Below are 27,163 nucleotides of genomic sequence, written 5' to 3' on the forward strand. Positions count from 1 at the left end.
GATAAATAAATAAAAAGTATTCATTAAAATTATTTAAATAAAATTATAGATACTGTATAAGTATTTTAAAAAGAAATCAATAATTTGCTATTTATTTATTTATCTATCTATCTGCTTTTGTGATTGCAAGTTGTGACTTTCATCAATTTGCCCCGGAGTTGGCCAAAGCCAATCTCATTTTCTCTATTTACTTTAGTAAACCGTGCAACATCAAGCCGTGGTGTCCCCATATATGGCGCTGACCGCATGAGTCAATTACACACTGCTCCGACCGCATACAAAGTGTTTCATTGATAAATAATCGGCTTCTCAAGAAATCCACTTAGACGCAAACCCTCCGTCATCTCATCTCTCATGAGATAAGGACAAAGAAACAAACAAACAGAAATAGCAAACGAAGGGGGACAGACTTGCCTCTTCCAGGTGTATCCGCCGCGGGGTGGGGAGTCACTTTAGCCAGCAGAGCACTCTGTTCGTGAGGGGCAGGGCTCACAGGGACGAGGACGAGGAGGAGGAGGAGGTTTATCAGATGCTCCGTCTGCTTTTGGGTCTCTATTGAATCTGAAGCTCTGCTCTGCGCTCTCGCATGAGAAACAACTCCCACCTAATTCGCAACTTTTTTTTGTTGCATCACAAGCCCAAAAATCGTCGGGTAAACTTGAAAATCTTTTAAGATTTGTTTTTGCTGTTTTCGCAAAGTTTATTTCTTGTCATTGCGTGCCACTGAGGCTGGAAGTTTTCAGTGGACTGAAGTCAGGATGTCAGATATCTCAGTCAATGACCATCTGGAGGGGATATTGTCTGATTTTGAGGGTAAGTGCGCGCGTTCATTCATTTTAATAAGTGCTTTTTTTTGGAGCTTTGAGAAACGTAATAATTTACAGATTAAATGTTTAAAAATTTGGAAAACTAAAACTTTTCTTGACACTTTTCACCATGTGTATGTAGAATAATAAAAATGCAGATAACTTAATACTAATTAGAATGTAGATTTTTTTCCCTCTCTTTTTAAAACTTTTTTAAACTCTCTTTTAGTCTATATTAGCATGCAATTTTTGGTTATGGACGTCTATGAACGTTTGTTTGATGCTTTATTGTAATGCACTTTGTGTACATCCATTGTCCATACAGACCCTAAGCACATGGATGACTCGAGGCAAGACTGGGTTGGTTAGTCTTCAGTGTTAGGTCATAGGGCATGTTTAAGAGATCCTGTTAAGTGTATAATTTATGTATGCAAAATGTAAAACAACATTTAATAGTGCAAACATGCCTTTAGTGTACAGTATATTCTATCTATCTATCTGTTCTGAAGTACTTCCAAAAGTTGTACAAGTTTATGTAGTGAAAGTTCCTCTGGTGTGCTGCTGTAATTATCTTAGCATGCTCACAATCTTCCGTTTCTTTAAACTGCAGAGCGTCAAGAACCATCTTCACAACCCTCACCACAGCCGTGTCCACTATTGAATCTGACACACATTTCTGAGGAAGAGAGGCACCCTTTCCAATAGATCCGTCATGGACGGACACAGCGGGAACAGGAGAACAATAGTTTCTCTCAGTGTTTAGACAGGTGCTGATGTGAAGAGGAAAAACAAATTAGTTCAAGCACTCAGAATAAAGCACCATCTATTATTATATTTGCGTGTTACTTGGAAACAGTTGTCAGCTAAATACTGTCTGAGGAAGCGCTTTTTCTGCCTTGATAATGTTGTGGAGCGGTTTGTCTGGTAGATGCTTCAGCAAACACTCATTCTTAAGAAGACTGTGGCAATGACACATGATGACAGGGAAGATTGAGAAGTCTTTTTGCTAAGCAGTAAACAAACATGTTCACTGGGTGGGTTCCTTCAAGAGCTGAAACAGCACTACAGTTCTCAACATTTTGCCAATGCGTTAAACAAAATCACTTGACATGCCTTGATTGCTGTCAGTTACCACTAGCTTTTATTAAGCTCTTAAAAAGTATTATGACTTGAGACAAAGCGAAATTGAATTTAATTAGAAGATGGGATCATCGCAGGCCATATCACTTTGAGTATGTATGTGTTGAAAGACGTAGTGTTCTTAGTGCTGGCTACTTCAGTTTTCTCAGATTCATACTCAGGCCATGTGATTCCTGGTTGAAGATACCACAAGAGAGACATTAAATTCTTTCAGCTTCACCTCAAACCAGCCAATAAGGTCATTTCCGAACAAGAGATCAGTGTGCCTCCATGTGCTTGAGTGAAGATAGATAGAACCGCTGTTCATTCTGAGGAAAACGCCTCTTGGAATGTTGTGGGACATATAGTGAGATTCTTGGTTCTTTTATATGGCCGTTTGTGGTCGAGTGACTGTGAAAAGCAGTTATCCATGTCTTATCAGTAGAAGTTCAATTGTAGGCATGAACTTTTGTGATGCATGGAGATGGCTGTTCAGATGGTAACGACGGATGCATTTCCTGTAAATGTGATTGTGTGGAAATCTGGGAAAGGCAAAATATATTCAAAAGAACCAGCCTCAAACTTCCTGTTGTGTAATTTGAGACTGGCCCATTAGAGAAGGCATATGGTATATCCCAAGGCTAAATTTTTGCTTAAGCAGATCCAGGGTCTATATGTTCTTGATTCATCATACTGATTCACTAAAATCTACATTAAAACAAAGGATGATCATTTTCATTGCCTTTTCAGCCTATATAGTGCATTCCTCACAGCATTATGGGAGTCATAGAATAAAGATTGAGGAGATATGGGGCCCCTGGTAAAGCCTTGTGGCATAAAGGAGGCTAAGCTTGAAGGTCTGTATGAAATATCTATGCTCTTTGCACTCAGTGTGTATGAACACTAATGGGATTTTGATCTTGAACTTTAGAAACTCTAGAAATGTCCCATTTAACGAAAGACTCAATACTTGACCATCTGATGTCATTAAGAGATGTTATCTGTTTTGTTTTGTTTTTTTTGGTTAGGGTTAGGTTTTTTTCTGTTTCAGTAAATACTGTTTCACAAAATAGTTGTTCAATTTGTGGTTGTTCAAACTCACACTATGTAGTGTAATGTGTTACCCAGTTGTTAGACAAAATATTTGGGTAAATAATGCACACTTAAAGGTGCTGTATGTAAGATTTTGACTCTACTAAAGCATAAAAATAACACAATATGTTTGCAGATATTTAAGAAAATGCAAAGTTAATATACGTACATGTGCGTTCTGGCTGAAATGCCAGTCTCCGTTTTGATTTATGAAACCCGCCCACTGCCAGTTTACCCAATTGTATTTCGGCACTCCGGGTTGCCAGTTTCTACTAGTTTTATTTTAGTTTTGTTAATTTATTTATTTTAATTTTAATATACAGAATTCATAGTGTGGATATATTTTGTATGGTGTCTTTTTTTTTCTTCTTTACTTAAAAAAAAACAAAAAGAATTTGTGTATTTATTTATTTTGCTTGTAGATGGTAACACAGCTTTCTGATGTTTCATTTTGTTATGTCAATCACAGATATTTAATTTATGGTTGAGCTAGATTGGGGGCAATAGCAGTAAATTGCCTCACTTTTCTTGGCTCTATGTCAAATATTTATACCTACCTAATTTGCCATGAGGCAGTCTCACAAAACAGTAATTATAACTTCATCTTTCTAAAGTATTGGAGTGTAAATGGTTGTTTATGGAGGCGAGGGAAGGTTAGAATTAAGTAGTAAGTTTATGGATTATTTCTATCTCAGCTCAGCCTCAGTTTGATTATCATTCCTAAAAACAGGTCCACCCAAAACTAACTCTATACATGATGATCTAGCTTTATTCAATCTTTGTCTACCCTTTGATCAGTGTTTAGAAAAGGTAGTTTCTAAAATGTTTCTCTAATATCAGATTCTACAAAAAGCTTCCAAGTTACATTTAGAAAGACACAGGAATCCTGGAGAACACAAAGTGGCTCAGGCATGTTTCTATGTAAATGCCTGACAGTTGATACTGAGTATATGCGGACTGAAGCCCATCAAATTCCATTATCAGCCATGAGTTGCTTTTTTCACGCTTGTTTTAATCTTCATTCCCATTTGGAACATTAGATGCCAAATCTGAAATGGTAATGAAAGCACACTGGTGTTGAATAGCGCATGCAGTTATACTGGATCACAATGATGGAAGAGTTAAATTCAACTAAAAAAGCTAAAAAGGTGTAGTAGAGAGTATCTGTAATGGTGTATATGTTTTTCATTGCCCCCGGGGAAGTGAATGCAGCACCCTATTCGCATTGCTGCAATGCTAAAAATGGCAGCTCGGAATTTAGCTTCCAGATGTGCCTTAGCAGAGGTGGTCTGAGCAACGTCTGAAATATATGCTTTGGGTGGTGTTTCAAGGGGTCGTTTGGGAATACCTGTGAGGAATGTGATGGTGGGGGATGGAAAACCACAACAGGCCCTAACTTGCGCCCCCCCCCCCCCCCATCAGTCTGGCCAGCGATTCACTCTCCCTATAGGTGCATCTCTAAAACTTTCCCTCTCAGGACTATGAAATGAGGAGAGAAGCTACATTTACACTGGAAATGTTGCTGATTTGAAGCATATAATCTGTATGTGTTTAACAGAAATGTCGTGGATAGGTAATATACATCCATCAGTGACAGTATGGTGTCCACTTGACCTCCTCCAACTGTCTCTTTGACGACCCCCTCTGCAATCATCTCCAGGCATTTACCTATTTGCCTTGCAGCCCCTCATCATAAACCTTAGGTCCAAAGTAACATAGCAGATAGTGTAGAGAAACCATGAACTTCATGAACCTGAATCTGTGTGTTTGTACAGAGGAAATTTATCTTTTATACTTCTGCGTGGCTCCTTTTAGAATGGGTCAAAAATATATTCACTGTGCAAGGTTTGTGGCTGGCGACATGTTTTGAACCTTATTTACTTTTATTGTATGGAAAAAAACTGTTGAAATATTCGTTTGTGTTTTACAAAGGAAAAAAAATCAAGTTTGGAATGAGAACTTAAATTTTGGTTGAAATATTTCTTTTGATCTTATTTCAGAAACCAATGAGAATCTGTGTTTATGTAGCCCATGAGTGCATCAACTTTTTCTCCAAGGGTCAAACAGTCCCAAACTGGATTGAACCTGGTTATTAACAGGAAATTACAAAAGGACCCAAAATGTCCTTAATGAAAGAATGTAAACAGAGTATTTGACAGGAAGCATATAATCATCACAGCAGGCATTGGCTTCTATCCCATTTCCCAAAGAACCATAACACGCTGCAGACAGTCTCGAGACTCAGTCGTGAGGAAAAAGAGAGCAGGACGAAGAAGGATCTTCTCAGGTTCCTATCTTTTATCAGATTGTGCAGGCATTGTGCTGCTCCATGTGTTAACAGAGAGGATTAAACTGCAGCAAATCTGTGAGAAATAATATTGAACAGCACAAAGATGGTAAGCTTGGCTGCCAGTGTAATTATTTCCTGAGTGTTTGACAGGGTGCCAGTAATTACCTGATACCAGCCCCTTTTTATCTTAGTCAAAGGGGAGTACAAGTTTACACTTGCATGTGCTGTACCGTAAAAAAAGCTGTTAGACTTTGCCACTTGGTTTGCTGTCCCTCCCTCACGTGACTTTTTTCGCTTTCCAAAACTGTAGTCAGCTAAAGTGGTGTGTACTTCTTTGCAAAAGTGCACTTCTCCATCACTTCGAGTGCCATTGTGAGAGTACACACGGCAACTTTAACCTCCCCTCCATTGAATCAAGTGGCACCCTAATGGTGTTCTTCTCATATTAAATGGCTTCTGGGGCTCTGAAGAGAATGACATTGCTTGTAGCGCGATGCATGGACAGCCGTGCTGCTGGAATTCGATTAGGCCTAAACTTTCACAGCTGTGCAGATGATGAGGGGCGAGCTGAAACAAAGGGTCTGTGGTCTCCTCACTGTAAAAGAGGGGGCTGTTCCTGCGTGAAATGTGATTTCATTTAGTGCCTGTAGTCTTCGTGACTCTAATTAGTAGCATACCCTATGGGAAGACAGGCGGCCCTGGCTCCAGCCCTGCCCCCTGCCAGGCGAAGATAAAATCAGGGCTGCTGGGCGAGATGCTTTGATAACTTCACACTGATATCTGCTTGTTTACACAAGGCAGCACCTGAAGAGGTTTGAAAACCTCTGACGTTCTGTCATGGTGCCTGAGTGTGTGATATGCCAAAGATGACGCGTGAGCCGTGGTAGTCTGCAACCACAAGCAACTCATGGCATCACACCTTAGACAGATCCAATTGTCTTCACAAGGTGCAATGGTGTCTATGTGAAATGCTCAAGCTTCCACTTCTAATTGGGTCTGCCACTGAGCTGTTAGGACATTTGTACTGTTTGCCACTGGAATTCTCAGTCACGGTGAAGGGCTGTTGTAATCCAAGCCTTCAGCCCCTGACACTGTGTCTTTGAATTGGTCCTTTGTAATGGAGGAAAAGCCACTGCCTCTCACAAAGGGAAAAGGTCGGAAAGCACTGTTTGCCTTCGGCTTTGTGTTGCTGCTTCTGAGAATGAGGGGATTATTCAGTGTCACCACAATTTCCATGCTACAAGTGTAGACTTACCGTTCAGCCTCACGAGAGACTGTTTCCACAATCTTATTGTACATTTCATTAGCACATGTTTTTAATGGACAACAAATATCATTGTGCTTTTAAAGTTAATGTAGGGGTGACATGGACAATTTTTACTTCACAGTCCGTGTGGATTTTGAATCATCTATTAATTTATTTGTTCATTTATCTGGTTTCAGTATATTTCTAGTTATCTTAAACTACTGAAACTCTTTTGTATGAAAGATCATTAACTGGTGTTTGTATGTGCAGATATTTTCATCTACCTTAGTCCTAATCTCTTAAAGACTTACAAAACACAACCTGGGTGCTTGAACAAAGCATATCTGTTCACAGTTGTTATATCACCCTCAAAGCAAGATTGCTCAGACACCATTGTAATTATGACTTGGCCCTTCAAAATCTGTCTGACAGGCGTCCATTCAGAGAGGGCTCCAGGCTGCCCTCACCGTGAAGTATATCCTTTTTAGGTTTTAGTGTCTCTTTAAATCAAAAACAGGAAATGACTGTCTTAGCTGATTTATGATTTATATCATGAAAGAAGTCTAAATCTTTGATGTATTATCACTAATTTAGAAATGTATTACCTGATAAATTGTAGCCTAGTGTTTATGGAACTGAAAATTGCCCTTTGGTTATTAAGTACAATTTAACCGACCTCATTTTAGGATATGGCTTTTGGTTATTCATTAAGCCTTCAAGAGTGTCTTCTGACATTGAATATTCTGACAAGTTTGTGTTTTGTTTCTTTATACAGCTCTGAAGAGGTCCTTTGATATTGATGATGTGAATGAGATTCCCACATTCTCCCCTACAACTTCTGTCACATCTCCCATCAGCCAGAGTTCTATCCTCAACAAGACAAATGATGTGAGGAGTCCAGGGAACCAAGTGTCTCCTCCTTATTGCTCCAGGATTAGTATCAGCTGCAGTCCTGTTCAGAGCCCCGTTATGAGAAATAGGATGGTTTCCAGCCTCTCCTTCAACCGAGGGACAATGGGAAAGCCTACTATCAATGCAAATACTGGGATCAACCGAGCTGCCTCTTTTCAAAACAAATTCAACCCCAACGGCTTCACTTTGTCTTCTGGGCCAGGAAGTGACAACGACAGTCTCCATAGCTCCTCTTCCAGCCTGGAGTACCAGGCCTCTTCAAAACTCTGCTCCTACACAAGCCCTCCCCAGAGTCCTGTTGGTGTTGGGGAATTCAAAGCCCAACGTTTAGGCAGCCCTGCCCTGAAGAAGTTCTCCTCACACGGAAACGTGTTCCATTCAGAGCTGGAGGGCCCTCTGGTCATCCAAACTGAACCCATGAGCATTAGCCATGGCTCCATGCCTTCTTTGGACTTTCAGATGGAGACTGCGGGAATGAGACGAGTGATTTCACCTGGATCACGATTCACCAATACAGGTCCGCAGTGGAGTCCCCATAACATCCAGAACAGCAGTACCTTTGCAAGAGACTCCTCTATCAACAGCCAGTCACCTAGACTTAAAGATCCGATTCGCCTCAACAAGTTCCCTCTTGACCTTGATAACTTGGTTTTCAAGTCTCATACGGAATCCTCAGGCGCACCTAAACCACCTCCAAGATTTCACATGCTATCCAACAGTCCCACTGTCTCAGCAAGTCCCTCTGCATCCATCAGCAACATGGACAGCACCGACCTACCCATGGCCCACAACAACAACATCATTGAAAAGACAGAGTCCATCACACCTCCTGGAGCTATCCCAGTACCCAACATCAGCGAATCTCCAGTGCCTCTGTCTCCAGCCCAGACTCCACAGTTCAACATGGTCTCTAAGCCCCAAGTGGTCCAGGTGGCCCCTGCCTTACCTTCCCTGTCAGGACGGATTGAGATCAGCAATGATGTAGATCAGGACAATATCCATGCCAAAGAAACCGTGGGTTCCATATTACAGCGAATTGCCTCTTTCTCCAAAGTGGAGACTAAGGTGCCAGTGTCTGAACCAAGTCTGGTCATCCCCCTGAGTAATGGCATCAAAAAAGACTCACCAGCAATACAACGTAAGGAGCTCAAGAGATCAGAAGGTAAGATGTAGTGTCCTTAATATTCCAATTTCAGAGACTTAATAGCCAATAACTTGACTTATTAATGTTAACACGAAGAACTGGGTCAATGCCATTGATGCTTATGCTTCATGTCGGAAAAAGATTTTCTATTGAGCGTGCATTTAAAATGGGAGGTATGCCCTTTGCAATGAATCCAATTAGTTCAGTAAACCGAACTGTATGGGTCTAAAGGCAGCTCTTTATTTGAAGGGCTGCTGTCATCACAGCTGTCTCTCTGCACCTTACTGACGTACTGTAGAAAAAAAGGGTGATGGGAGAGAAAAAAAGACACAAAAATAGGAATTCCTGGCATATCAACAAACAGCTGAGTGCAAACAGTGATAACAGTTCAGGGGAACCTGTCATCACTGCCTACCCAGTAAAGTGATCCCTGGCAGACATAGCTGAGTCGAACACTGCCAGAGGCTACAGAATCAGCCCCTTTTACAGTTAAATTTCTCAGGTGTGTAAATCTCTGTTACCATGATCTCATCCAATCCAGAGACTCACTTACCATTAGGATTAGTGCAATCCAGACAGGGTTCTTATGTATGGCTTTACATGGGGCGGCAGTGGCTCAGTGGTTCATGTAGGTTGTCTACAAACCGGAAGGTTGGTGGTTCAATCCCCGGCTCCACCTGACCAAGTGTCGAGGTGTCCTTGAGCAAGACACCTAACCCCAACTGCTCCCGACGAGCTGGATGGCGCCCTGAATGGCTGACACCGCAGTTGGTGTGTGAATGGGTGAATGTGAGGCAAATTGTAAAGCGGTTTGGATGTCCATGTGGTCTGTTGAAAGCGCTATATAAATGCAGTCCATTTACCATTTACATAGCAATTGATTATAATTAATTCAGAATTGAAGCTTAGTGATATCAAAGGAAAGAATATATAGGGGGGAAGTTCATAGTCAGCACCATGGACATCAAGTATTGTCACGCTCTGGTGTCAAATATCTTTTGAGTCCGAGCATTAATCTATGAAGTACATTTACTTTTATATATAGTCATTTAGCAGATCCAGCGTGACTTCATCATAAGGGTGACACTAAGCTGTACCCTCGCCTAAAATTTACAGAATATCCCATAGAAATGAACTGTAAATTTCCATGAACAGCAAGGTTTCCAGTAAAATTAACTTGTACAATATAATAAATTAACTGGAAATCAATTTAATCTGCCTTTGTTTTTGTTTTTTACTATAACATGATTGAAAATGATAAAGACTGTTGATCAGAATTCCTCCAAATGCTTCTTACAGTCATCTGAAAAACAAAGCGACATTTAAAAGTAATGACACTTTTTGCAACACTACCACTAGACCCCACAACAACTATTTACTGGAAATTGGCAAATAATAAAACATGACTGGATTGGACATCGAGTACTACCATACTGTTCTAACTATTTCTTCTATATATTTGTTTGGCAGAAATAGTGAGAGTAGTATGCATTCCAACTTCAGCATTTGTCTTTTTGAAAAACGTGTTTGAGACACTGTGAGACAAGAAAGAGATAAGACTGCTGAAAAAATAAATATTATATATATATATATATATATATATATATATATATATATATATATATATATCCACATAAATGGCAATGTGTTTGATATTACAGTGGAGTACCACAAACCGTAATGAATTTTGATGTATTTTAGACAAAAATACATGTTGGGAAAGCTGTGAGTTTGATTTTGTCTGACCAGAAATTAGTTGGGGAATTTTCAGCTCCACATGTTTTATATTTGCCTCATTCTGTTGTGTTTTTCCCTCCGTCTTCACTTCCTGGGGTCATGTCGCAGAGGGGAGAGGGGTGCATTTCCTGACCTGAGAAAATAGAGAGCATTGAACTGGAGGGAATCAGTGGGCGCCTGCAACTATGTTTGGACACGTAGATCCTTCTTGTATAGCTTTCTAGCAGTGTTGGTTGTGCGTTTCACGTGTGAGCTAACATCAGGGTGGGCGTCTTGACATCTGGGTTGATCCCAGGCAGCCAGCCCCCACACTGAAACATCTCCGAAACATAAACATTTTCACAGTGATTTATAATTTCCAGTGTTAGGAAGCACATCAAAATAGGTGCCGCCCCAGGCTTGTACCACAGGCTGAGCTGTGCTGTTTGCTGTGTGTCAGATGGTTGAGCTGTAAAGTCTGCGCTGATGGGTTCGGATGAAACCGACTTTGCAGTAGTTGCATCAGTGGAAGTCTGGGATGTGGGAGCTGTTTATGTCATGCTATATGCTTCAGGCAGTATTTTCAGTGGTTCTGTGGTGTCTTGTTTTCTTTTCATTTTTCCCTCAAAATATCTGGGTGCAGTACATACGGATGTAGCCCTTTTACAAAGCCAATAGGAAATGTCCACCCATGTTTTCATCATGTTCCATGTGCATTACGACTTGTTGTATTTTTTTTAAATGTGAGTATATTTAGGCCTTACATCATCGACCCATCATTGAGCTATTTGTAGGCCCTTTGCACAGTTTCCTGTGATAACAAGGGAAAAGATCATTCACTATTCATGCCAAACACACAACACGCTCCCTGTGTTTATAGCTGTCCTGGGACAACAGGGCTTTCCAGTTCATTTATACTGTCAGTAAAGACTATAATGTTAAGCTATCATATAGGGGCTATCCTATTTTCAAATTAAAACTTTAATAATAAAATAAACACAAAACAGCGCGTCAGTCCCTCGCGGACGACTGTCACGCACAAACAAAACCAAAACACAAAATAAAGCCCAGGCCTGGTCCTCCCTCATCCTTCACTGTCGTTGCTCTTCTTTTGTATCCTTCCAATCTCTTCCGTGGGACTCGAGACCGGTGAGTGGCGCAGGTGTCGCTCATTTCCAAATCACTCTGGGCAGCCGGCAGGAGTCCCTCGTTCCCTGCTCCGTCCCATTCTGGTGGACAGCAGCAGTCTCCGGCCCCAGGCGAACAGCACCGACTTCTCCGCTCCCTCACGGATGGCAGCCGTCCCTCCACATCTGGGGCGGCCGGCAGCGAGTTTGTCCGTCCCCCCAGCAACTCACTCCAGTCCACCGCCTCGAGCGTCCACGGCGGCAGACTCCTTCGCCCTGCTCTATGGCACCGCGGATTCACCTCAGTGGATCTTTGGCAGCTCGTCCCTCCTTCTTCCCGGGTTTTGGCACCAGCCCTCCACCATATAAACTTCATAATCATGGGTAAAAGGAGGCGGGAACCGGCGAACAATTAAATAAAATTGAATAATAAAATTAACACAAAAGAGCAAACCAATCATTTAAACCAATCATTAAAACCAATCATTTAATATTGTGTAGGGAGTTGTGCAATGAAAATTACCCCAGTAACACCAATCAGCAGGTTAGTCTGTTTTAATGGTGTGGATGACATAGTGGCATAAAGTTTTATGTACAGGTTCTGGTCATATAATTAGAATATCATCAAAAAGTTGATTTATTTCACTAATTCCATTCAAAAAGTGAAACTTGCATATTATATTCATTCATTACACACATTGCATTCATTGTTTATTTCTTTTTATTTTGATTATTATAACTGACAACTAAGGAAAATTCCAAATTCAGTATCTCAGAAAATTAGAATATTGTGAAAAGGTTCAATGCTGAAGAACCTCTAAAGTCTAGTATGAATAATATCCAGTATTATGGGATAGTAAAGTGTCCATCAGATTCAGAGGAGGTAGTAGGTACTAGTGTGCCATTCCAAATTCATATTTCATTCCTGTTTTAACTGCAAAATATAGATGGTCTAGAATAATTTCTTAATAATTCCCTAAAGGTGAAGTGTGTAATTTTTGATCATTAGCATCGTCAAACCGAATCGCAAAAATAGAGGAAGCTGGAGGCTTGAGACTGTCCCATAGACTGCTATGGAACAAAACAGTGCATCCTTGTAGTGCGGAGGACACAGAAGAGCATACACAGCACAGCATTTAAGGAATTTATTGAATAAAGTCATTTTTTTAGTTTTCTTCACTTCCAAAAAGTGTTCCTGTTGCTTCATATAACCCAGATTGCACGTCTGATGGCAGATGGAGTATTCTGACGAGACTTTTCAGGAGCTTTTACAGGTTTGGAACGACATGGGGGTAAGTGATTAATGAAAAAATTTCATTTTAGGGTGGAGTATCCATTTAAACAAACAGTAGTGTTCTGATAGCACAGCACCAAAAAGAAATGCAAAAAATAATGAACGGTTTTAATGAACATTCCTACCGTCTTCTATTGGTTAGCCCTGCACCCAAACTCACATCATTGGTTGAGCCAGTGTTGCTATGCTGGGCTGGTCGGAATTCTCAAACAAACAGGGCAATGTTTAGCACAGATAAACAGTTTTAACACTTTTTGTGTGTTAAAAAAGTGGGGGGGTGGGTCCTTTAATTTTTTTTTTTTTTGTAGTAGGCTACTTATGACTGAAAAACATTTTAAAAGTTGTACAGTACTTGATGAGGGAGATTGACTCATGTTCTACACTTCTTGTTTCTCACATTTATTGAAGTCTAATACTGATGTAGACATATATCAGTAAAATCAGCCATCATGTTACAACTGGCTGTAAAAATGAAAAATGTTCTGTTAATGCATGTTAGCTGCTTAAATTATTGTTTTGTTATCACTCCCTTCTGCTCCAAGATGTTTTTCTAGTAAAAAAAAAACATGAAAACAAAAACAGCCAAAGGGTCTTCTTCCGCTCTCTTCCTCTAACAGAGAGAGAGAGTGAAATCTTTAAAGCTGCTCATAAATTCAGCAAGACCTCCAGAACAGATGATGGTGCCTCTTCTGAAACCGCCTCAGCTACTTATGTGGTCATATAAAGCATGAGTCTGCTGATGAGATGCGATTCTTTTCATCATGATGACCTTAGAAGTTCCTCCCATATCCGGAGTGTAAAATTCCATCAACTTCACTATTTCTTCATATCAGTCAAAGTGCTGCTTTCTGCATTTTTGCAGAATTGAAATCCAGTCAAAATGAAAAAGATTTTTTGCCATATAAGTCTCTCTCCTTGCTTCCCCCATCTCCTAGGTCTTGGCTTCATGTCTCCACTTGTCTGATGAAGGCTGAAAGCTTTTTGCTCCCTTTTATAGAATTTATTCTGGATCTAATGACACTGATTTGGGGAATAAATTCTTTGCAAGCAGATGTTTAAGGCCACCCTCCCATTATCCCCTCCAGCTTAGGGAGAGAACGAGAGTTTTCTGTTTTGTAGAAGAAGTTGATCGCCTTTCTTTGAGTTTAACACTTTAGTTACTTCATCAATTTCTGTGTTACTAAATATACAGGCACTTCAGAGGACAAAATGTAATTTTTGTATCGTCTTTTTTTTTTTTTTTTTTTTTTTTTTTTTTTTTTTATCCAGAACATTATTTCTAGTGTTTTTCTTTTCTTTTTTAAGCTGTTTTTAGTTCATGTTTGGTGCCATTTCCAGTCATATCACAGCTTCTTTTGTATTGAGAAGGAAATGTGTTTCCTTAGCAGATAAGACAACATTAACAGGCAGCAGTATTCTTATCTTACGCCCATAGAGGTGGGTCTGTAATGGGATCGACTTGCCTGTTACCAGGACATTTCTCCACGTGTGAACCTGGTGCTCTCTTTTGAGAAAGATTTGGATATGTCTTCTCCCCATTTAGCATAATTTAGCTTGCTGTCATCGATGATTTATTACCTGCGCATGCTGTCTGGGGCATTGGAGAAGATGAGCAGTGTTTATGGGTTTAAGCCGCATTGTGTGTGTTGCCACTCCACAACAACCCAGTATTAAATCTAGTGGAGCTTTTACAAATTACCATAGCAACCTTCAGGTGCTCTGTAATGTTGATGTGGAAAGGTATTGCCTGTGAGTAAAGTTAAACATGATAGCACTCATTTCCATGAGAGGAAAATATGCCCCTCTGGGTCACATTTGACCTCATCTAATCCTCTGAGCCTGCAATGTCAATGCTGATAATTGAAGGACAAGCTTTAAATCTAGTGTTTGGCCTCACATTCATCAGCTACATTTAAAAAAGGACAAAGATGAAGGAAAATCCTTATTTTAAAGAGAAATTGCTTCAGATATCAGGTCTTCCTGTCCAAGGCATGAAGATTAAACTCAGGCGTGATCGACATTCTTTCCAGAATAAATCAGGAGTACCTGCACGGAATCTGCTGCCAGAGAATTCCACACAAATCTCCACAGAATTCACATGCACATCATTCACAAAGTTCTACACACCCTGTGTCCCTTACATGAAATATTTGGGCTAATTTCATGATGCTTTGAGATACTGTACCATTAATAGAGTAATACCCTCATTTTGTATATTAGATTACATTTATTTATTTAGCAGATGCTTTTGTGAAAAGCGACTTACAGTGCATTCAGGCCAACATTTTTTCACCTAACGTGTTCCCTGGGAATCAAACCCACAACCTTTGTGCTGCTAAGCCACAGCCAAAAATTAAGACCATTCAGACTTTTTGATGGTCTCATGTAATTGCTCAGTCAGTGTTTCCACCATGGAAACACCTAAAAAAAAAAGCTTGTAAACAAAATGTTGGCATACAATTTTATTTTTATTTTATTTAATTTTATAAGTTGAGTGTTGATTATTATATTTAAATAAAAATAGTAATTGAATATAAGTTTGGACTCTGTTGTTAATTGTAACCTTATAGTAATATAAAAGTCTCCCTATAGTAAATACGCGGAGGTAGATTTTAATCCCTAAGAAAATTTATTATAATTGAAATTTATAATTGAATTGATTTATTATTATTATTATTATTATTATTATTATTTTATTTTATTTATCTATTTCTTTTTAGAATTCAGGAATCCTGTTTGGATTTTGATGGATATTCAGATATAAAAAATAAATGACAATTTTGACCCACAGGATTGCCCTCCATTCTTGTTTTAGAGTAGGTTTGATAGTCTTGATGTGAATGAGTTCAGATCAGCTACTTAGGGGGCTTTGTAGCTGATCAGAGAAAAGAGAAGGTTTGGGAAAAAAATAGATAATTGGATGGGATTAATTAATTCTTAGTGGAAAAATATTTCCAGCCTGAGGGAAGTATGCACGCATCATGAGTTCAGATGTTCAGTTGTGTTGGCAGTCTGTGTGGGGCTAGCCTTATTGAGTTTAACACAATACGCTGATAGCAACACAGGACAGGTTTTATTAACCTGATATTGTGGATGCAAAGGTTCTCTGGGAGGGTTTTTTACACTTTAGACAGAGAAATCTTTGTTAAATCTAGCCCGCTTCCTAAACAAATAATGCCACAAGCGCTTAAGAGTAGCATCGGTTAAACTGACATTGTTGTTCAACTGTATAGAATTGCGGTTGCAGTATTCATAAATAATTTGAATGAAGTCTCAGTGGAGCAGAAACTAACATGTTTAATGTAGTTTATGTTGATAATCCAGCTTTTGTGCTAAAGTTTGCTTTTTTACTTTCTTTTTGAAAGTTTGAGCCAACATTTAAAGCAGCTGATAACTTGATATATGTCTGCATATGATATGATATATGTTGTCCATTAATAACGAGTGGTATATTGTCTCAAACAGGCAATCTGCTAATGGGCTGCGCACACAGCTCATTCCAAACATGTGACAGGGAGTGAGCACATCATTCAGGTCCTTGGACAGACTTGCTGATTTAGAAAGTGCCAGCAGTAATGCATGGCGGCGTTTGGGGCGTTTTCGATCTATCTGTATTTTTCCTCTGGTGAACAGGCACGGTCCTGGAGTGCGAGAATTGTGGATCAGCTTGGATTTTATGATTTTACATGAGGGAAAAACCTGTTTTTGCTGGGAATTTACTTCGGAGACTTCCTAGGTCTTTCTAGAGACAAAGATATAATTAGTCAAGCAATATCAACAATCTGACGGCCCATGTCCAGTATATTTTCCTGGGATATGTACATAAATTGTAATTGTATTTCAAAGGATTTCATTTATGAGAGGCTGCACAACTTAATAGTGTTGCATAAGACTGTATAATTGAGCCAGACGTAGAGTAATAGTTCACCCAAAAAAGATAATTCTCTTTGTGATTCTGACACTGGACAGAGTTTAAAAACTCACTGGAAAGATAATGCATTTTCCAGCAAATTTCTCGATTGCAAAACCCTTTATCTTTGACTATTTTTGTGCCGAACTACTTAAAGTCTTGGCAGAGGTTAAAGCAAAAAAAAATCCTGAACCTGAAAATTTTTCCGGTGGCGGGGGGCACATGCAAAGCATGCAATGACTCTGACAACTTTAACGTTTGAAAGGATACTATGGCAAAGTTATTGCTTTCTTTATTCAAACTGATTTTCTTTTTCATGAATATATCATTGACCTGAAGAATGAAAGCTGTATCATACACTTGGAAAATTATGAGCTACGTATATCACTGCTTATCGACACTAGGGGTGTAACAATACACTTAGCTCACGAGATGAGACAAAATACAGATACTTGGTTCACTAGAACGTGACAATATTTTAATACAATTTTTATTAATTTTCAATGACAAAATATTTGTCTTTTAATTACAAAAAGTAAAAACAATGCAGTTGTATTTAGAAATGTTTTAACTAATCTAGTGCTGTATCTAATGATTATTTTGGTAATCAAGTAATCTACTAATTATTTTTACAATTTAGTAATCTGATATTTTTTAGTAACACAAATAGACCGAAGTAAAAAACAGGCTTTATTATGACTATTTATATATAAACTAACGATACGGCAATAATAATTGGCTCAAATAAAAACCAAAAATTACATGATTGTATTGAACAACACTGTTAAAATACATAATGTAATATGCCTATACATAATATGAACATTATGGAAGCATATGAGTAGCATTATTCAATTTGGAATGTAATATGCAAAATGACAATGCAATATGTAAAATGACAATGCATTTCTGTATTTACATTTACATTTTCCAATACATTTGTGCAACGTTTGGTGCAAAATTAAAATGAAAATTAAATTACATAATTTTCATTTGCCATTTCATACACCAGTTTTAATATGTAAAATGAATACTAATTTTAACGCTTTATAAGTTGCAAAATTAAAATGAAAATGTATTACAGAAATGATTAGATATGTCTAACATGTTCAGAGGTGGGTAGAGTACCCAAAAACTGTACTCAAGTAAAAGTAAAAGTACTTCTAGAAATATTTACTCAAGTAAAAGTAAAAGTACTAGTCTTGAATAGTTACTTGAGTAAGAGTAAAAGATTATCGGATAAAAAATCTACTCAAGTAGTTAGTTACTAGTTACTTTGGGTCATATATACTGAGCCTATTTTTATTTAGATATATAGATAAAATGTATGTAATGTATGTGTGTGTATAAATGTATATATTTCATCATCCTTTACTCCAATTTATGTAATTTATTATAAAAGCTTGTCTGTTTACTTAAGTAACAGATATAGGTGTCATGCCATAACAGATTTTTAGTACGACTGACTTTATATTAAATGTGAATTTAACATTGAAAGTTAATGTGATTTAAATATTGCTACTAATCTTTAATTGTTCAGAAAGAGAGCAAATAACATTTACATTATTAAAGATCATTTTCACTGACAGTCTAGATTTCAATCACTCTCAGAAACTCCCATTAAAATCACTAAAACTGTTAACACTGTGAAATCAATATCTTAATTAAAGATTCGTACAGACATCTGCACTTTGTTGTTCCTGTGAGAGAATTCGCCAGAAAGAGGTATTCAGTCAGGAGCGAGTGAAGGAAGCACCGGCATTTTAGTGATGACTCATCGGAACACCTCTGATTGGCCAATGCTTTAATAAGCTCAAAAGAATCATGTGTGATTTGTTATAATGCGCAGCGCGGTATAAACGCATCTATCTCTGGCTAAGCGCCAGCAAGCGATCACAGATCTAAATTTACCAGCTGACTTGCACCAGTGTGATTGTATTAAAATTAATAAAATCTTAATCGGCTATTTTTTGTCTTTTGGAAGCTTCATTCAACTTGACTCCCCTCTGTTATAAGCCACACACGTACAACAAACTAATGTCACAGTGGTATCGTGTACTGTAATCGAATGTAGCCCAAGTTATTACCTGTTAAACAGTAGACAGCACACGCGGTGTTCATCTAATAAGGATCTCAATCGCTAGCAAATAATAACCTTTGCAGATTTCAATTCAGTGGAGTTCCAGCCACGTTTTCAACGCTCTTTCTGTTCTTAAACGTTACAACTCCGAGTGAACCACTTCAGATGCTCAGCGCGTGCGGCAGGGAACTGAACGACTCATTCAAACTGATTCATGAACCAATTCACTCGTTTGCCAATTGGTTTGATCAAGCCTTTGAACAGAATTGACTCAAAAGAATGAATCATTCGCGAATGGGCATCGCTCATTGCCCAGAGAAAACTAGACGGCACGTTTGGAACAAACTGAAGCATTTATAACATTTATTGCATTAAGATAAAGTAACAAGAGGAGCGTCGCCCACAGTAACGAAGTAAAAGTACAGATTTTCCCCAAAAAATTTACTCAAGTAAGAGTATAAAGTACCCATCTTTAAATATACTCCGAAAAGTATTCGTTACCCCAAAAAATTACTCAAGTAAATGTAACGAAGTAAATGTAACCCGTTACTACCCACCTCTGAACATGTTCAAGCAAAAACTGTGGCAAAATGATCATTTAAATGCTATTTTTCTTAAATGCATTAACACTCACAGTCAAGACACTTACGATTGCATTTTCATTCAGTGTCCCGCAATGAATGTAGCAAAATTCAATGTGCACATTGAAAATGCATTCCGAGCCGTTCACGTCTCCGCCCCCTCCCGACACGTCAATCACTGCGTGAACAAGGCGGGGCTTGCAGAAGGTCAGAGACTCAAATCTCAAGAAAAGGATTCAAGTGAGAGAACATGGACAAGACAGTTGGTACGTGTACGTTTTGATCATTTCGGTTTATGGCTTCAATATTTCATTCGCACTTGTGGGCGGAGCTGAAACGCTGCTTTCATCTGATTGGTCGAATCGCTCAACCTTCAGCTCGGTCTTTTCATTCTTTCAGGCAGAATAAGAGTCAGTGCGAGTGAAGCACTGTAATGTCTGAAACTACACTCACTGTTAATTAGCATAATATTTTAATCAGATGTAGCTGGGCACATAATTCGTGCTGCTGCGACTTGCAAGAGACCCCGTTGAATTATTTCTAGGTTGTATACTGTATTGTATAAATATTGTCCCACTGATAAAAACAGTGCAAATAGTTCTGTCTCATTGGATAACAGTGAAGTGGAAATAAATATAGTTAAATTTATGAAATAAAATTAAATATGATTTTTTAGGAAGGTAAGTCTGGCCAGTTATACAGCAACACGAGTCAGACGAGTCTGGAGATCTGAGCTGAATTTGGTGAAACATTAAAGTTCTAGTCTGTGTCAATTACTCTCATAATAAATAATAATAATAATGTTACCCGTATTTTTCGGTATAAGTTGCATCAGTCCAAAAATATGTCATGACATGGAAAAAAACATATAAGTCGCATTTATTCAGAACCAAGTGAAAACATTACCGTCTACAGCCGCGAGAGGGCGCTCTGGGGTAGGCTACAGGAGCACTGAGCAGCACAGAGCTAAGTTTACTATTTTTATTTAGACATGTAACTATATTAATTTTTACAATTATTTATTAATGTCACACACACATACATAGTGCCTTATGACTTAAAATATGAGAGTGGTAAATGTTACAGACTTGGAACTGTTCTGTCTATTATTGATTTTTATTTCCACTTCACTTTTATCCAAAGAGAGAGAACTATTTGCACTGTATTTATCAGTGGGACAATATTCATGCAATACTACAACCTAGAAATAATTTGCAGGTCGCAGCAGCACAAATTATGTGACCAGCTACATCTGATTAAAATATTATGCTAATTAACAGTGAGTGTAGTTTCAGACATTACAGTGCTTCACTCGCACTGACTCTTATTCTGCCTGAAAGAATGAAAAGACCGAGCTGAAGGTTGAGTGATTCGACCAATCAGATGAAAGCAGCGTTTCAGCTCCGCCCACAAGTGCGAATGAAATATTGAAGCCATAAACCGAAATTATCAAAACGTACACGGACCAACTGTCTTGTCCATGTTCTCTCACTTGAATCCTCTTCTTGAGACCTTGTGACCTTCTGCAAGCCCCGCCTTGTTCACGCAGTGATTGACGTGTCGGGAGGGGGCGGAGACGTGATCGGCTCGGAATGCATTTTCAATGTGCACATTGAATTTTGCTACATTCATTGCGGGACATTGAATGAAAATGCAATCGAAGTGTCTTGACTGTGAGTGTTAATGCATTTAAGAAAAATAGCATTTAAATGATCATTTTGCCACAGTTTTTGCTTGAACATGTTATACATATCTAATCATTTCTGTAATACATTTTCATTTTAATTTTGCAACTTATAAAGCGTTACAATTAGTATTCATTTTACATATTAAAACTGGTGTATGAAATGGCAAATGAAAATTGGGTTATTTAATTTTCATTTTCATTTTGCACCAAATGTTGCACAAATGTATTGGAAAATGTAAATGTAAATACAGAAATGCATTGTCATTTTACATATTGCATTGTCATTTTGAATATTACATCCCAAATTGAATAATGCTACTCGTATGCTTCCATAGAACATAACCAACTTTAGTACATTAATGTATTAAAACAAATACATGCAAAGGGGGCCAATGGCCTGGTGACGTTTCACTTTACAGCATGATTAAACGTGGTAATGTAAATCCATTACATTTTAATATTTGGCCACATGCAGAAACATTTATTTTGAAATCACGATGTATAATACATGGCAGATTTAGACATAGGTTGAAGTATTCTCCTGTGTTGGCAAAGGTTTATAATTATTTACGTTACAAATCTAGTGAGATCATACCAACTGAAGGTGAACTCATGGACTCGAAAGTGATATCAATCAACAAGATTTATTTATTTATTTATTTTTAATGTAGGATTTTTTTTTTTTTTCCGCAACCAAACGCTGCACGCCGGAAATCCGGCTTGGTGCAAAGAACTTTAAGCCCTGCCTTGGAAACTTTTTTAAAAAGTATTTTAAAACAATAAACAATTTTAAACTATGTGCAGAACATTCATTTTAAGCATATTCTTAAAAGGGATAGTTAAGCCAAAAATAATAATAATAAAAATCTATAATTTTTTCACTGTCATGTCATTCCAAATGTTTCTGTAAAAGGCATTTTGTTAATTGAATGGTAACCAAAACTGTTTAGTTACCAACATTCTTCAAAATATTTTAATTAGTAAGTCTTTACAGGTATATAACAACATGAGGATGATTCTTTTTTTATTTATTTTTTTAACATATAAATTTATGATATAATTATATTTACACACAATCATGTATTTGAGTAGATGATGGCTTTATTTCTGGCAGAACTGTGCCTTTAAGCCATGCCAGATTTATGTAAATAAATGTAACATTGTACTTTTAAGGCCCAATTATGGGCCAGTCATAGCATGTTATCCAGCAGAATCTTAACAATGGATGCTTTTGACAAACTTCTGCCAGAACGATATCATCTTACTGTAATTAAAAATTCGCACCATATTTTTTTTTTGGTTTTTAAATATGGAATTCTTTAATCAAGCCATGGGCTCAAAGGTTCATTGATTCAGTCTGTCAACAGAAGTGCAATTTAATCCCCATATTTGTTAGACCAAGATGTTGCTCCATTCCAAACATTTCTTTGTTGATTATCCAAGTCTGAACATCAGAGCCGTTTCTCCGCGGGTTGACTGATACACTACCTCCAGAGGTTCGATGGGGGACTGATCACGCTGGCACGAGCGGAAATAGAGGTTAAGGGCTTCACTGTCGGTCATGTAGGGTGTCAAGGATATGATCACAGACCCAGGACTGTAATCTGAGTGTGGCCGGAGTGTTAATGTAACCGCTCCGCCGCGCCGTAAAATGTCGCACCTTCATTCTACAGACGTGACTCACCAGGCCTCGCTCGTGCCTTCGTTAATCTACTGTTTGTTATGCTTGGTGAAGCCTTCTATATTTAATCTGTGAAATATGTGCTTTTGGAGGGACTGATCTGACTTTGTTGTGCAGGGAGTCCATTGTTTTGACAGCTTCTCTGCCCACATTTGGCCGACTTTGATCTGAAAAGGCCATTCGCATGTGCTATTGATTGATCTTTCTCTTGGGCCTGAGTTTCCATTTCTCTTACAGAGCTATGGGAAATAGATGGGTCAAACAACAGACCTGCAGGTACTCTGGTTTCAAGTGAGAGAAAAATCACACTCTTTATTAACGTTGAGTCCCAAGCCCCCCATTTTATACTAAAGGACCTCAGATTGGTGCATTCAACATGGGGGCTTTTGGGTGATTGGCAGGCTGGTGTTTTGCATCATTTCCATACCCTTTGTGAAGAAGGTTATCTTGACAATTGCGAAAAGAAAGTCAGGTTTTGAGTTGATAGATGAAGCCGAGAGCCAATTATTTCTGTTAGTGTAAAAGTCTAAACAAATGGCAGTCACAGACTGAGGGTTAGAGTCTGAGAGCAGACTGTTTATTCTCCTGATCTGAAATGAAAGGCTTGTTTTTTTTTGTAGCTGTTATCTTTTAAGCTGTTTGACATTCTCTCAGGGTTTGTATCAGCCTTCAAGGCACCATATCTTAATAAACAGGAAACAGTAAACTCTGAAGTGCTCTTTCTCACTAATTCTTTACAGTGACTCATGGGTAATGAGGGGTGTTATGTGCCCTTTCTGACAGTTGCAACAGTGAGTCTCTCCCCTAAATATATGCCCCGATGTGCAAAAACAGCTCTAAACATTACATATCACTTTGCCTGAAGAAGGAACTGATAATAATATGTCTTAAAAAAGATGGGAATGAGACACTCACTTATAAAAGCCTTGGGGGCAAATTCACTAAACGGTTTTGCCACTTTTGCCATTTTTGCATATTATTCAACAACCACCTGCAACATCTGTCCAGACGTGAGATGACGCGTCATTAAATATGTTCGTTTTTGTAATATTTTAGCCAATCAGATGAGTGAATTATGTGGTCACAAGAATTTTTGGTGGGCATCTATAGGTAAATATTTCAGGTTTCTTACTGAATAAAAAAAACACTTCAAACAAGCATTACCTTATTTACATTACATTATTATTACTGTCACTTTTGATCAATTTAATGCATCTTTGCTGAATAGAAGTATTATGTCTTTTATAACAGTGTACATCCAACAATGTTTTGATAGCTCCAAGTTGGCATACAAATGCGTGCAATGAAATGTGTGAAATTTGCATATTAATTAGGCGCATTGTGCCTCATCCACAAATCTTCTGTCCTGTTAACTGACTAGCATGATTTCCATAGTGAATCTTGAATCTGAAACACAGATAAACATCACTATCTGCATTCCTAGCAAATTCCCCTTTTTTCAGTGAGTGAGCGGGAGCTTTCAATGAATTCAAGCCGTTATATCACATTACTGGAAAGCTTTAACACATACTTCACCAGTTCCCACATAGCTCCAGCTGTCTCAGTACACACAATCTTATTGTGCCGAATTGAAAAAGATTTCCCAGGGGCAACAGGAATCTGAAGTCACATCACAGAGGAGGTTTTATATGCCTTTTGTGGTAAACAACTGTCTCTTTGTCCAAGTGACCCTCGGTTTGTTTGAAGCAGATACTTCCCCAGCACCTGATATGCCTGTAAGCTCCAGATGATAATACTAATATTTGGAATCTGTAGACGGACAGGACTGTCATTCATAACCAGCTACCACAGTTCATAGATAAACATAGAGAGTTTGGTGTAGATGGGCAGGGAAGCTGCAGAACTAATCGTATTAATTCCTAGCATCTGTTTTCCTCTCTTTAAAAGGATGATATTGTTTTGGGGAGGAGAGCAGCATCAGCTGTGCATAATGGGAGGCTGCTTGTTTTTGTGTTTATCCTTTGTGACAGGACGGGGAACTACTCACGAGGAAGGAAATGCCAGATCCATGCGCTGAACTAAACTTGTGCATTTCCCTCATTTTAGAGCCATAATAAACTCACCCAAGTGTTTAAACATGAAAGATAAGATACTTAAGCTCGCCTTTGAAATACATCCAGCTACCATAAAAAGTTTGATGTGTGCCAAGGATTGCTTTCCTCTGTAGACTACAACAGCCTGTAGTCTACAATTAATCTAATTTTCTTCTTATTTTTTTATTTTTATAAGTACAGTTCATGTCAATTAACATATTTATTGACATATCGCATGAGACCTACTGATATAAAAATTATTTTTAAACTTTCTTTTAGTTCTAAATGTGCACAATGCAAATTTCTTAATATTAAGTCCAATATTTGTTTTTAATATCACTGTGGATGAAGATATGTATGATCTTTGGATAATATTTTCTTTAAGTCCAAGATATTTAAAGTGTACCAGAAGTATACTTGCAATAGTTCCACTTTTGCGCAATCAAATATACTTCAGTGTGTCTTTAGTTGGACCTCAGCAGTATTTTCACACACTTAAAGTGCATTAAGCAATGCTGTTCCAATTCAGCAGACTTTAAGAACACCAGTTTAGCATACCAAAAGTACAGTTGCAGAGTGTTTTTATTAAGCATATAAAAATGTATTTGTAGTATACTTAACATGAAATAAATGTAAGTCAAATACATGTTTGCATATTTATTTTTCACTTGGGTTGTTATATCAAAAACCAATCAAGATCTGACTCAAAGAAACCATTTGGCTGAGAACTGGACTTCGCTGATCATGCTGTGTGTTTGAGATTTACTGAAAAGAATCAGCTCGTAAAAATTTTTTACTCAAAAATGAGAGTTTGCTGGTTACACTGCATGTTTGTGATTCACTAAAAAAAGAACCAGCTCAAAAGAATGGACATAACTGATTAAGTTGTATGTTTGCGAACCACAGAAGAACTGATTTATTCAACTCATTTAATCAAGAATTGGGTGTTACTCGTGCTGGATATTTCACGCTTAATATTAATGCAGGGAACTAATTTTAAGGTATGCCAATGGAACCAAACGCCATAAAATATATATTTAGTCCAACGTTAAAATCAATTTGAATAATAAATGTTACAAGCTGTGTTTGCCACCTCCAATAAAAATCATTCACACCCGTGTGATCATCCCTGACCCTGGACCAGACGAGCTCCAATCATTTAAGACGGCTTTATTGAAAGGGACTGAACCCGACATGCTAAACATGTTTTGTGGGTGTGAATGATTTCTAATTAGATGAGCACTCAATTACAGCGATTGCTCTCTCAAAGTAAGTTAAGCAAATTGATGAGGCTAATGCACATTTCACAGGGAGATGAATTGAGGCTACACAGAGTCTTCACCCTTCTGTCTGGAGATAAGGACCACAGACACCCTGCTGAAGCCAGGAGGACATGGAAAATGGGGGATGGGCACCACAAAGAAAGAGGTTCCTTAAGTCTTTTGAGTCCAGGCTTGTTTGATAAGATATGAATGGAGCCCTTGTTGATGGTCAGGACTCGGGTGTTTTTCTCTTCTGTTTTGTTCACCCGAAAGTGATGAGACCAGGAAAAATAAAAGTGTAGTGGATATCTTTACTGAGAAAGGGAGAGATAGACACAGAGCATCTGGTGGTGAGATCCTGTTATTGTTAGTGCAAAGGAAAGCCCCAGCTTCAGAGGTCCTTGACCAGTTACTCTCCATAGCCAGCAGAATGGAAACGGAATAAGGATGAGGCTGTTTTGAGCTCTTTGGGGGGACAAATCGACTCCAAGCAGGAAACTGTTACAATGGGACTGATGCCCTCTGATGTATTATAAATGTCAATCATTATTAGCATAATCACACACCCTCAAATTGTTTACAATTTTTTTTTTTAATGAAACCTATTAAATGTAATCTGATGGGAAAACAATTTGCATTACAAAAAAATAAATAAATAAATAAATAAAAATAAAAACAAACATTACAAGATATGAGCTAAAACACCAAAGTAAGTTGGTTTGGAGTATTCCTTGGAATGGAGGGGAAGAGAAATTTACAAAGCATTATGGGAAATTAACTATTAAGTGTTCTACTACCATTCATTCTAAACATACATTACCATTCAAAAGTCTGGTTTCAGATTGATTAACTTTTTATTTTTTTACTTTTTTTTTAAGATAAGCAATATAAGGCTGATAATCCTTAACAAAGATGCCAGTAAAGTGTATTCCAGTAAATGACAGTAGAGATTTTAGATTCAAATAAATGCTTTTTTTACTTCCCATTCATCAAGTATCTTGAAAAAAAGCACGGTTTCCTCAAAAATACTAAGTAACACAGAAGTTTTCAACATTGATGATGATAATAAGAAGAAATGTTTCTTAATCAGCAAACCATCATATTAGAATTGTGTGACACTAAAGACTGGAGTAATGATTCTGGAAATCCAGCTTTGCCATCA

General features: G+C 38.1%; 1 protein-coding gene across 1 annotated transcript in view; it reads left to right on the top strand.

Annotated features, from left to right (window-relative positions):
- The first annotated feature begins 477 nt into the window (after nucleotides 1–477).
- The window catches only part of LOC132144740 (neuronal-specific septin-3-like), a 67,383-nt gene continuing 40,697 nt past the window's right edge, over nucleotides 478–27,163 (top strand). The window contains exons 1-2 of the mRNA XM_059555316.1: nucleotides 478–813; nucleotides 7,329–8,627. Coding sequence (XP_059411299.1) covers nucleotides 759–813; nucleotides 7,329–8,627 — 1,354 coding nt within the window. The 5' untranslated portion in view covers nucleotides 478–758. The remainder of the gene's footprint in view (nucleotides 814–7,328; nucleotides 8,628–27,163) is intronic.

The sequence above is a fragment of the Carassius carassius genome, chromosome 1 (genome assembly GCF_963082965.1).
Source record: "Carassius carassius chromosome 1, fCarCar2.1, whole genome shotgun sequence".
In the NCBI taxonomy this organism is placed as follows: Eukaryota; Metazoa; Chordata; class Actinopteri; order Cypriniformes; family Cyprinidae; genus Carassius; species Carassius carassius.